Source organism: Mizuhopecten yessoensis, unplaced genomic scaffold, assembly GCF_002113885.1.
Source record: "Mizuhopecten yessoensis strain PY_sf001 unplaced genomic scaffold, ASM211388v2 scaffold9685, whole genome shotgun sequence".
Taxonomy (NCBI): domain Eukaryota; kingdom Metazoa; phylum Mollusca; class Bivalvia; order Pectinida; family Pectinidae; genus Mizuhopecten; species Mizuhopecten yessoensis.
This window is the reverse complement of record NW_018408171.1, coordinates 932,347-946,739: the sequence shown is the minus strand read 5'-3', so window position 1 is coordinate 946,739 and position 14,393 is coordinate 932,347. Positions and strand designations below refer to the sequence as shown.

Genomic DNA, 14,393 nt, shown 5'->3' with positions numbered 1-14,393 from the left:
ACACTTTGTTTCTTCGCAATAACTTCAACAAATATAAACCCATTTTCTTCAAACATGGTCACAGGGTTAAATGCCTTAAGGGCCCCTTGAATAACGAAAAACATCATTTTCTCCGTTTCTGTTCATTAACTCTTGCAAATAGTATTCAATTGTCTTCAAACAAAGTAACAGGGTTCAACGCATTAAGGGCTCGGCCAAGATTTTCAACCACTTTAACCCTTAGGCTGCTACACGCCACAATAGTGGTTTCGAAAAGTCTGGCTGTCAGTGCTACGCATCACAATAGTGGCGCGGTCTTTAGGTTTTTGATCAGTAAAAAGGAAATGTGAAAGCGGACTGTTGCTTATACCAAACCCGAAAGCGTATAGTAGAAGGCTTCTGATTGGTTGTTTTGTCATTACTTTCGATATTCCCGGCAATGTACCCTAGTAATAATCAAAGTGTGCGAGAGAATTTCAAATCGTAAAAAAACGTCATAAAAATGGCGGACGTGTAGATTGAAGTGATGAATATGATGGCAAACATTTATTCTCCAGCATCACCTACGATGATAATAAAGGTTTTGAAGGGTTTGACATGGTTGATGTTGAAATACTTCGGTGTAACATAATATGTAACTTTCCAATGAACGACTTTGTGCCCTACGCAAACATGAAAATATCGGCGGACCTAGGCGCACTTGTCGTCTGCAGTTGAGGCCGAATTGAACATTGACATTGATACGTTTTGAGCCGATTGATTTCTTCAAACTATTTATCGATGATTTAATCATAAACTAGACCGTAGCTAAGATATATCTATATGCCGACTGTGATTGCACCAAGAAAATTTCTAGGCGAGTGTCCAAAGTGCTACAGATGGATGATGACTTGGTTGAAATAAGAATTTCTCCAAACAAGCCCAACATTAAGTTGGTAGTCAGAAAAATACCAAATACAGTAGAGATGTCTATGGTTTGGATGATTGATGTCCTTTGTGAGGAAACCTTTCCCAGAACAATCGTTTATTGCTCTACCATTAAGGCAACAGCTAACATTTATAGCTATATTGTCACTGAAAAAACTGAAGCTGTCAGCTCAGTGGAAATGTTTCATTCTGAAACGCCCGACGACAAAAAGCAAAAAGTTCTGGAGTCTTTAAAAAATCCTGACAGTAGTTTGAAACTTTTAGTGGCAACAAGTGCTCTTGGTATGGGTGTAGATTGTGTAAATGTTTACAATGTGATTGTATACGGTGCACCAAAGAGCTTAGTAGATCTCATACAGGAGATTGGACGTGTTGGACGTGATGGTAAGGATTCTGTGGCCCTTTTACTGGTCAATTCTTACCACTTGCGAGATGTCAACACCGAGGTGAAAGACATGTTCAAAACCGAAGAGTGTCGTTGAGTTGCAATGCCGACACCTTTTCTGACAGAGTTGGAGCTAACAGAAATCAAAAAAGCAAAAGGGCCTTCATTCTTGTTGTGATTTGTGTGCAGTTAGTTGTTCATGTGGCGCATGCACATCTTCCTTCATTGAGAAGCTTATTTATTTCATCAGTGCTGATGATGTTGGTGACAAGTCTTCAGATGAAGACACAGAATCATATACATATGATCCATTTGACTGCGAAGATGATATAGATCTGTCTTTAGTCCCTGATCTGGATTTAAATGTGGAGTGACTGACTATTGCATGAAATTATGTATGTACTTGTATGTATATATATATGTGTGTGTGTTTTATTTTGGTGTTATGAACTCTGATACACATACATGTGTCAAACTAAAAACCTGTGGTACACATGTGTCAAACTAAACACCTGGCGTACACATGTGTCAAACTAAACACCTGTGGTACACATGAGTCAAACTAAAAACCTGTAGTACACATGTGTCAAATTAAAAACCTGTGGTACACATGTGTCAAACTAAACACCTTTGACACACATGTGTCAAACTAAAAACCTGTGGTACACATGTGTCAAACTAAACCCCTGTGGTACACATGTGTCAAACTAAACACCTGGGGTACACATGTGTCAAACTAAAAACCTGTGGTACACATGTGTCAAATTAAAAACCTGTGGTACACATGTGTCAAACTAAACACCTGTGGTACACATGTGTCAAACTTAACACACCTGTGGTACACATGTGTCAAACTAAACACCTTTGATACACATGTGTCAAACTAAAAACCTGTGGTACACATGTGTCAAACAAAAAACCTGTAGCACATGTGTCAAACTAAAAACCTGTAGTACACATGTGTCAAACTAAAAACCTGTGGTACACATGTGTCAAACTAAAAAACAACAGGGTAATCATATGAGTAGACATATTTCATTCATCTTGCATTTGCAGCAACACATCTTATTAACAAACATGATAGATTATATGTAAAATTCTTCAATTTTTTCCCTATTTGTGTTCTTGACTTGATAAACATGTTCGGCCACATAAAGTTTAATTTTATTAAACAAGTTTTAGTTTTACAGGCTAGGATTCTAAAAAAGACGACATGAAATAAAAGTTCAAAATACTGTCTGAAGAAAACTGACATGTTAGTTGATTTATAGGTGTCTACTTATACTGGACTAATTATAACTTCCTGGTTTTATTGTCTGACAACTGGTTTACACGTGAATGGAACATGATGTGATTCAGTTAAATTACTATAATGTTATATTGAATAAACAATAGAAACTAGTGTTTCAAAAAGCTGAGGATGATATTACTTCAGTCATATATATATATGAATCATGATACTGCCCACGCCAACTACAAATTATGAACTTTTCTCACACATATCGGTATCCTTCATCTAAAGGAATTGTTTTGATCTTATTAAGATAATGTGATTGATCACTTAAATATCCTCGAGATAATCTGTAACATGCATGATCTATCAATATAATGGAAGCTAGTTGTACTTTAATTCATAGTCTTTTAATTTTGACAGAACAAATGCCAAAAAATACAACATTCTCAAACACGATAGAGTCTCCTATAAGAGTGCATGTGGGATTGCCTGAAGAACTAATTACATCATGCATTTAGTCTCTCTTGGACAAAAGTCTGAAATATGAATTATGACAACACGGCACGAATGTTGTAACATCTTTGAATTGCTGTACATTCAGAGGAGTCTAACAATTATGTCAAAATATACACTGCAATGAATGTGGTAACATCTTTGAATTACTGTACATTTCGGGGAGTCCAATGCAATAGCTTATTTGATCTTCAGTACTGGAACTGCATGTGTGAAATGGTACTGCTCATATTCATTTGTTACACAGTCTGTGGTGGGCAACAATTGGCTTGTGTCTATGAATGAGTGTTCCAAGACCTCGAAAGTTTCTGTCATAAAATCTTTCATCTGCTGAAAGTGCTTTACACTGAGGCTTTCTTCCACGTTTACAAGAAAATGCACCAGTGTCTGCTAATTCCACAGCAACTTTCCTGACATCTTCACTGTAAGAGGGAAGGTGATGAAACCCTTTACGTTGTGACACAGCACAGAAATCATCATAATGCTGAACATAATTGATGATGTGAGGGAACTCTTTGGAATGTGCCAGAATACTTTCTTTCGTCTAAAAACCTGAACACATGTCTTTGCTTTCTCTGTTTAACAACTTGACATACTCGTCCAGTGCCATGTTGTTGTTCTTCCCTCCTTGCCAGTTAATGAATCTGTTTGCTGTTAGTCTGTCTTTTTGGTCTTCATTTAAAATGCAAGTGCTTTCAGTAAGTGAAATGAGATGTATCGATCCAATAGCAAATTGTCTGAAAATGTCAGTGTCTGAATCAAAGAAATGCTTACTTAATACAGTGATCTACAAATTTCATTCATCCAGGAAATCTTCTCGTTTTCGGAATAAAGTGCAAAGTTTTCTGGGAACTGGATTACTTCTTCAAAATCACTAAGTCCAAATTCATTGAGAAATAACAGACAGCACATAGCATCTAAAAATTGTGTAGCACAGTAGTTTATAGGCTCTGTAATGACTCTGGACATCTCCTTTGCCATTTCTGGCATTTAGCACATTTCTGAAGTTATAGGCTGACCCAATCCCTTCCTGATTCAGTGCTATAGGTCAGTTTGCAGATGGCCTGTAAAAAAATATTGGGTACTTCAATGATCTGCTGTAATACAAATCAATTAGGGTACATGTGTATATACTAAAATGTAACATTACACAAAGGTGAACAAAACAGACCTGTATTACCAACTTCAGTACTTGCTAATTTCTTTCGAAATGTTAACCTCATACAGAATTGTATACAAAATTTGGGATATATCCAGCGATAAATTCAGTCATAACTTATATAATTATTACCTCCAAAAAATTCATAAGTCTGTGAAAATCCTCTATTTTGGAAATAAAGCCTTCCAGTCTTTCAGCAGATGTCCCTCCATTAAGCATTGCCAGTTGAGCAGTCTGAAACCTTTCATCTGTTAAACGATCCCCTTTAGGAAAAAGGAAAATTTCTGGTCATGCATGTAAACAAATTTGAAACAGAAATAATTATCATCAGAAATGTGTTTTATTACATGAACATCATATTTGAAATTGGCAAAAGAATTTATACAGGCATGAAATAAAAAGAACTGAACATGTGCTACCATTTATTATCAAAGTAAATACTGCCACTTATTTCATTGTAATTCACTGTGCTATAATTATACTATAAGTGATTTTGCTATGGTGTGCTTCTAGTATAGTTCAATGTGTTATACAGTACTTCTAGGATGTTTGTCATTGTATTATAGCTTGCATTGCTAAACTGTATTATAACCTATAACCTATTGTAGTGTATTATACATGTAGTGTTGTGTTGCTGTACTGTAGTGATTGTATTATGTTATACTCAATTGTGTCATTTGCAGTAGTCCTGGGGTTGTCATTGTAGTACTGTACAGTTATATATATGGTGTATTTCATAGACATTTGCTGTACTTAAGCATTGAACTAGTTCAATACTTATATTTACGTTTTCTCTGTCTCTTATGTTCTTTCTTAATTTATAATTTATATTTAAAATTAAAAATGCCCGCCTTATCGACAGTCCACACAATTTCGTTCAATAGTTTGAACAGCGTATTGTCGCGTGCTGATTGGCAAATAAAATAGTACTTTGAAATTTTAACAAACACTTCAATTTTATTCCCCAATTCAGTATCTAGGGTGATTTAAGTTTATCAATAGAACTCTGAGCTGAAAGTTAGATTTTTAATTGTGTTTCGATTTTCCCCCGGAACAAATTTTGCGCATGGACAAATACAGTGAATACCGTAAATCCGACCTTGTATAAGACATCTGCTGAAAATAACTCCCTCCACGAGGGAGTTATTTTTGGAAGTTAATTCGAACTTTTCTCTTTGCTCATTTTGTGATGAATCCAGGCGTGAATTTATTTGTTGATTGTATGGGAACCTGACAACAGTCGGTAGATTCTATAACAGCCTCGTTATTTGACCTGTCGTCAGAATTAAACTGAGGAACCGTAGATGCGAGATGCGTGAAACTGATAGCGTTTGAAGTGAATGATCTTGCGACGGAGCACAGGTTCGTTACAAATGTCTGAAATGTTTATGTGTGCTGTGACTCATATCAGTAGGTCTGTAATATATGTGTCAGTTGGTCTATAGAATATGTGTATTTCAGACATTTGTAACGAACCCCTGTTGACCAGTGCAGTGTAACAGACGATATTTCTGATAAATTGCATGAGCGTTAAAATTGTTTCCATTGCCGGCATTGGTGATTTCAACCGATGTGCATTTTGTATGATATTGCAGACCTTGGTCTTGTTTACGTTGTAATAAAAGTGTTTTTATTTTATTTTTTATTTTACACATAAATTTACAATGACATTGTCAAATCTCACACTGCCCAGCGATATATTGGATATTGTAGTTCCGGTCAGTTAATACGCTAAGAATTGTGTCTCGTGATGCATGGTAATTAAAGTCCCATCAACGACACAGTTTTCAAAGAGGCTATATAGTAACAATGCCATGCAAATGTAAATATAATTATTTATTTACAATGTATATCATTGTATCATACAATATCATCTACTCTACAATGTGTCACGAAACACAGGAAATAAAAGTAATCTAAACCTGAATCTTGACTTTGTTTCACTTTACCAAAACAGAGCAGAAAATTTAGCAGGGAGCATAAGAAGTTGTAAAAAGTAAAGAAAACCTAGTGGGAACTACGAAGGAAAACATTACTGTGATTATGAGTCATTTGCTAGTTGCCACTTCTATATAATTTATTTTAAAAAAAACCTACTTAATCATCAACACAATCTGATTAAAATCATCTGTTACATGGCTCCATAGGTAACAAAGCATGAAATATCAACAAATCCATACTTGCGTCATTTAAAACTTATGGTGATGCTGATGCAACTTGATCTGTTATGAAATTATCAGATCACTGACTTTGGTTCAATCTGATTAAAATCATATGTTATGAGATAGCGCCAAGCAAAGTACAAATATACAATTACTTGAGTGAAAAATCCATTTAAAGGGGCATCACGCTGAAGTAACTTTTTTTGTGTCTTTTTGGCGCGACGACACAATATATAAAAAAAATCGCTCTTCGTCAGAAAGCTACGTTATCGCAGCTGGATTAAAAATGTCAAAATGACGGACCAGGATGAATAACTGAGGAAGAAGAACCTATTTCTAGTAAATAGGATCGCATAACATTTTTTTTTTTTAAATCGTAATTTTTCAACAGTTCATGTTTTCATATGATGTTGACTTAGAATGTATGATCATGTAACAACCATTTCTCTATAAAGAGTTAATTTTCGACTTCAGATAGAATCAGAATACGTATTGAAAAAACGTGGGAAAAAATTTGATTTGATTATGTTGTAAAAATGGTGCGTGCTGCCGATAACTACGGCTTCTGTGTCGGACAAAAGGAACTGATTAAAGAAAAGTTGTCTCAGCATACAAAGGTTCATTTACAAGTATGGTTTAATCTCTGTAAAGTATTGAAAAAATATAATTATCAAGTATCTCAACACGTTCCTTATTGACACATATTATACATGTACACGTAGTGGTTTTGCCATACAGTTTATTGTGTGTGATGGTTAATATGACTTCCTAAATGTTAGCGTATAGAGACAGTGAAAGTGGGAAAGAGAGTATACATAGATTTATATGGATGGTCTAGAAAAAAAATGGCCAAAGACATTGAGTTGTATAATGTAATAAATAAATTCACAAACGTTTCCTTTTTTATATGCACTTCATGTAAACATTTGAAAAGGGATATTCGTCTCGTGAACAAACAAGATATTTCGAAAATTTCGTTCACTTGAAACACATAAGTGTACATAACTTAAATGGTAATTTTTCCAATGAAAGCCTTTGTGGAGATCATTGTCATTATCACTTGAAGTGTCAACAGCCCGGGAGTTTACATTGCTGTTTTAGGAAGTTAACAGGAGTACCTTGGATACCAGATTTGTAACTCATTAGTGTATTCATGCAAAAGATATATTGTTGAAATGTAAACATACATTGTTGAAATTCATACATTCCGATGACGTCACGTTGTTGACTGACAGGACGGCTGGATTTTGTGTTCATTTACATACGTTTACTTTGATGACATAAAAGGATGCGTTTTATGTAAAGAAAAAGGCTATAAATATAAGGATTAACTTTATATTCAGTTTAGGTTATCGGGTGATAACTACAATGGAACCCGGGTAAATTATTTTATCTTTATCGGCTTCGCTGATTATTTATCACCTGATAATCTAAACTAAATAGAAAGTTAAACCTTAAATATTATAACATGAAACATTAACTCAGAAGGGATATTCTTACGACAGTACAGGAAAGATAAAGTTCCATTTAATCACAATTATATAAGTAATGATTAATAAACCCAAATGTGAATAAAATGCATTTATGTTAAATACAATAGAAATTAAAAGCTTAGAGGCAGGTGATCGGGAACCCCTTACTAAGAGTATTATATAAATCACAAAACTATTAACAACATTAAAAACGATTAAAAGGTATATGAAGCAAAGTAGGAACGTAAACTGTCTTAACATATATATATATATATATACAGTGGTTCGTTTATGAACATTTAAACAATCGGTTCATCATTTGCATGAATTAATCAATTAATACTGGACAATTAGCACCTTGGACCGAACGGAGCCGGGGGATATAGTTTACGTAATATAAGTTGTATACGACATCGGGACGTACTTATCGTTCGTTAGTAAATATCGTTAATATTGAGAGTTCATATTGTGTCTTTGATTATACTGGCTTTATGTGTCTCTGGAGTGATGTATCAAAGCACCAGTTCAGCAATACGATAAAAGTTATGCATCATTCTCAAATGGTCGTTCATTTCGATCCTTACCCTGGCCGTAGTACAAAATAAGCATTATTTCTGTATTTATTTCATTCGAAGTAAATATAAGTGTACTATCGACCTGTGTTATTTATCGTTTTGATTACCGAATTAGAGCGGCCGTGTTTGCATAGCTATACTGACAACACGGCCAGCAAGGCAGGGACTATAGACTGCCTCACCTGTACGGGCTTCGCAGGAGCGCAGCTACGTCAAAGGGAATACCGCTGTGCAAGTGAGCGGGACAACGACTTAATTTTCGGGCGCCAATGACTAGTTTTCGGGAAGAAAGACACAATCTTAATGAATTGTTATGTTCCTGAAAATTGGTTGTTGTCCCTGAAAATTGGTTGTTGTTCCTGAAAACTAGTCCATGTCCCAATAACTTGGATATGTTTTTTAAATTTAAATGGTGCTCTGCTAATTTAGAGAGTGTTTGCGTAATTTGGGCCATGCAGATATGATTTAGATTGTATATCATTAAGTTAGCCCATGCATATATTATTTAGATGGTACATCATTAAGTTGGGTCATGAATTTATGATTTAGATTGTGTTTTGTAAAATTCAATGCTAATTGATGTAAACTGGTAAAATTAGAAAGATTAAGTGGTAGAATTGATTTTTTTGTTGTTTAGTGTTTCCCAGTGTTACTTTGAGAAACATATTGTAGATCAATTGTTCTTGTTTTTTTTTAATTCAAATAATTTAACAAAGATATATTAATATATTGACGATTAATTTCACTCTGGCCTTATAACTAAAAAAAAACAAAACAGGAATTAGGATTCAGATATATATTATAGAGAAAAAGTACAAGGCCAAGACTGGTATCTGACTATTTTTGTGTAAAATGAAATGGTTCAGACCAAATATAGGGTGAGGGTACCCAAAATGGAACACTTTTGATATATATATATCATGCAGCATTTTTAGCTCACCTGGCACGAAGTGCCAAGTGAGCTTATGCCGTGGCGCGGCGTCCGGCGTCCGTCCCTCCGGCGTCAATATTTTACTTTAAAATGACTTCTTCTTAATAACCGAAAGGCCTAGGGTGTCGATATTTGGCCAGAAGCAAACTGGGATGAAGGGCTACAAAGTTTGTTAAAATTAATGACCTTCACCCATTTTCAAGGTCTTTAAACATCTTCTTCTCGATTACCAAACTGCCCAAGTAGATGATATTTGGCCAGTAGCATGCTTAGGTGAAGGGCTACCAAGTTTGTTCAAATGAATGACCTTCAATTATATTCAAGGTCACAGGGGTCAATTGTCTTAAAAAACCTTGAAACAACTTCTTCTGCCCAGGGTGATGATATTTGGCCAGTAGCATGCTGAGATGAAGTGCTACAAAGTTTGTTCAAATGAATGACCGTCACCCATATTCAAGGTCACATGGGTCAAATATGTTGAAAACTTTAAGCAACTTCTTCTCAATAACCAAAATGCCATGGGTGATGATATTTCGCCAGTAGCATGCTGAGACGAAGTGCTACAAAGTTTGTTCAAATGAATGACCTTAACCCATATTCAAGGTCACAGGGGTCAAATATGTTAAAAACTTTAAACAACTTCTTCTCGATTACCAAACTGCCTAGGGAGATGATATATGGCCAGTAACATGCTTGGGTGAAGGGCTACCAAGTTTGTTCAAATGAATGACCTTCAATTATATTCAAGGTCACAGGGGTCAATTGTTTAAAAAAAACTTAAAACAACTTCTTCTGAAGAACCAAAATGCCCAGGGTGATGCTGATGTTGATATTTATCATTTATCATGCTGAGATGAAGGGCTACAAAGTTTGTTCAAATGAATGACCTTCACCCATATGAAGGTCACAGGGGTCAAATTTGTTTAAAATCTTTAACGACCTCTTCTGAATAACCATGGGTCCCAGGATGTTGATACTTTGCAAGTTGCATCCTGAGATGAAAGGCTATAAAATTTGTTCGACTTTCAATCACAAGGATGAAATGTTTAAAAAAAATTAACAGGGTCTTTTGAATGAATTTTAATCATAAATACTGATGTTTTGCCTGTAGCTTTATTTTAGATCACTTTTAAGGTTACAAGTGTGAGATTTATACCAGGTGAGCGATGCAGGCCCATTGGGCCTCTTGTTTATTTTGCAATAAAAGTGAATGTTCTGTATTCTGATTCAAGATTTATATAGTTCTATACAATTTGAGAAAATTTCTTTTGCCTACCTTTTAAACATTGCTCATGAACTATTCAAAAAATGGGGGACAAAATCCCAGTAAACCGGTAAGGTGTGACAACATAAATATCCTATCATATTTCTAAACATGCAGAACTAAATAAACGACTAAAATTTGTCAGAAATTGTCAAAACATTTTTGAAATGAAGAAAATTGCTTTAAATGCTGACAGTTATTTCACAAACTGTCTTAAATAATGAAGTGTTACATTTTGGGTACTCGACCAGCTTATGTGTATGAAACAGACTGTGAAATAATGCATCGCAAAATAAGTGTGAAACCTGGAACATTGACCGACATCCCTAGATAAATTCTGGATATGCCCCTGCACTTCAGTGACAATAGTGATGGGAAATCATTTTTAATTATAGGAAATTGTAAGGAGATTAGGCGATGTTAAAAACTTATCCATATACTATGTCTTGATGTCTTAGAAATACCGCAAAATTACGGTCAAAGTCTTGGGCTTCAAATTCATTGACGTTTTCACCGTCCGAACTTTCACGCAATCATCTACCATGACAGCGTAAATAACAGCTTTATTAGTCAATATCATCACTTGATACAGAATGAGAACGCTATATGTAACATAAATTGCATGTTTAAGCCCGTCAACATTGCTGAAACCCTATGAAAATTACTTTTATACTGATTGACTCGACATACACACTGTATCGCTGCCATCTTGAATGAATCTTGATCATGTGATCTCTGACTGTTACTACATAAATAGAGTAATTTTCAATCGACTAACGTTTCAAGTTTATAGAGTTTCAACAAAAATATCTACAACAAAAACACTAGAGTATGCATATCAACTCATATTTATAATTTGAGAACTTAATTTGGATTGATAACAAAAATTCAGTCATAAATGCTGGCGTGTAGAATGGCACTGTTCAATGTTATATTTCTCCCGTGTCCCTGACGTGATGCACCAGTGTTTCGCACAATAATTTTATTACATACTGATTTTAAAATTCATAACAAATTCCAGTAAGTTCGTTTAACTGAACAGCGATGTATTTTAACATTATAAAGCTCTGGAACCAGCATTACAAAATATTTTCTTTATGAAAATTAATGCGGGAATGATTCTTTCACTTACTCCCGTCTGACCGGAAGTTCTTGTTAGCAGAAATTCAAATACCTGGACGTAATGTGCTTTTAAAGTCAAAAATATGTTTGAAATTAATTATTTAATACCTATTTATGATTTCAGGAACATATATAATAACAAGCAAATCATTTTATTTGCGTATTTTATCAACTCAAAATTGTTTCAAAATATTTCCACTTCCGTGATGCATTAATGCATCACCGGGTCTGGGACGAATGATGCATTAATGCATCACGGAAGCGGAAATATTTTGAAACACTTTTGAGTTGATAAAATACGCAAATAAAATGATTTGTTTGTTAATGCATCATTCGGCCTAGGCCTGGTGATGCATTAATGCATCATCAGGGCTTAAAGGGTTTTAATTAAAATTAAATAACCAGGTACCTGGTTCATTATGGGTATTTTGTAATGAATTATAAAGCTGTAATTTAAAGTTTGATCTATTTTAGAATAAATCATATACATACCTTAAGTATGGCTTTAAATGAACTTGAAATACAACATGGAAATATGCAATATATTTAATAATATATAGCTGTGTTGACTTAATGGACGTATGCCAATAAATAAAATTGTATTCATTAATGAAGATCTGAAATAACAAAAAGGACACAGATGAAGTTTGTGTACTGATATGCTATATTTAATGTTAAATTTTAAAACCTATGTTTTGTTGAATTTTCTTTGTGTGAATGTCTTTGATCAGTAGGTCACTATAAGTAATGCAATTTCCCAGGGTCAATATTGATATAGCTTGAATCAGATGTATAACTCATGATTAGAAATCTGATGTTATCTAAACAATTACGTGTCCAACAAGTCGCATCATGAAGGGGACCCCGTTACAATCAACAATAAATCTGACAGCAAAACTGTTATCAGTGTCTGAAATAATTTTCTAAATGAAAACAAATTTGTTCCATTAGCGTAGAGAAATGGGGCTATAGATACAATACGCTACTGGGCATTGTGTTACAATGGTACAGCATACCTATAACTGTTAAGTGTGTTGTCCAGCCTTGGGCATGCTTTTGTATCATGTATGCATGTTTAAAATTGCTTATAACAATTATAAACCTGTAGGCTATCCTCGCGTGCTTTTAGTTAAATATGGAAAATTACTGATGGGTCGTTAAAGCTATCCTAACCATTGAAATGTGCACAGCTGTGTAGCAGAGTAGTACTGGATAAGTCAGACCTCCAAGTTTATCTTGTTTAGTTACTCATTACTACAAGGAACTTGTTAAAAAGGTAGGTTTTCATGTTTATTAACACTGTGACCTATAATATTGACAAAATGTAAATTTTCAGTAATTACAACTTGTATTCTACATACATATTGAATCTTTACAAATGAAAAAATTGAAAGCAATATTAATTTTAAAAATGTGTAGACATTTCAAGCTTTAACAATTGTATTCAATATGTGGATTGAAAAGAAACTTAAACTTGTTATAGTGAAAGTAAAGAATATGTCAAGATCTATAAAATATGTAACAAGAGAGTGTAAAGTGTACACATCGAGACCTCACATTTCACATGAAAGCTTGTATGTAACAAACTGTTGGAGAACTAAAAGAGCATTTGATGTTTATAGAGAAACACAATAGTGCTTTCCTATGTATACACATTCACACTAAGTATGATCTTAGTTAATATTTTACTGTATATATCATTTAGAGAAAGTAATCTATCATTATTTTTCCATATGTATATACATATATTGTTATAGTTGATTTTCATCCTATTTTAGAGGTAATTAAGGTAGTTATATAGTAAATTCTGTACTGACAAAGACTTTTTCACCTCAGTTTTATTTATCAATCTGTAATGTCTGAAATAAAAATTATACAAATCCAATTAAATGGAATTCTACTGTTGTCTGATTATAATAGTTAAAATGACTTACTTCCTATGTAGTGTTGTACTGTGATGTAACTATTGTATTTGTACTTCATGTTAATATCCATAACACATGTTAACTTCACACCAAGGCAGACATCATTGCCATCGGCATTCAGAAGAAAGGCAGGTTATTAACTTGTTAATGTATGGACAAATTTCCCTTTCATTAGACATTTAAACTAGTAATAAGTCCTTTGTCAGTACAGGTAGATAACACTTCCTTTTTGTCGAGACCCATTAACAAATTTTATGTTCGTGTCTTCAGGTTCTTAACTTAGAAATAACTTTTTATATTTGTTTTTTCAGAGGCAATCCATCGGGAAAAATTCCGACATTTCACTTTCTCACCAGGTGACAAGTGCCAGGTAAGGCAAAACATTTTAAAATTATGTCAGTCAGCATTGTTTTGTCAAAATGTTCATTATTTGAATATTTTTGATTCATTATGTATCATTTTGGTGTCTCCTTGTTCCTGGCGTTGGTGTCATTTCCTTTCCACACCATCTCAACCTTAATGTCACTGTGTGTGGCTACTTTGGTATATAGATATATTTGACCTTGGTAGGATGTATGTTGACCTTGGTAGAATGTATGTTGACCTTGGTAGGATGTATGTTGACCTTGATGGGATGTATGTTGACCTTGGCAGGATGTATGTTGACCTTGGCAGGATGTATGTTGACCTTGGTAGACCTCATTTAAGATTCATGAATACGGGCTTATTAATCAGGTTGTGAGTC

General features: G+C 34.3%; 1 protein-coding gene across 1 annotated transcript in view; it reads left to right on the top strand.

The window, feature by feature from the left end:
* Positions 1–14,393, top strand: part of LOC110458655 (protein ovarian tumor locus-like) — a 90,759-nt gene that overhangs the window by 51,996 nt on the left and 24,370 nt on the right. Inside the window, exon 10 of the mRNA XM_021510463.1 lies at positions 13,960–14,018. Coding sequence (XP_021366138.1) covers positions 13,960–14,018 — 59 coding nt within the window. The remainder of the gene's footprint in view (positions 1–13,959; positions 14,019–14,393) is intronic.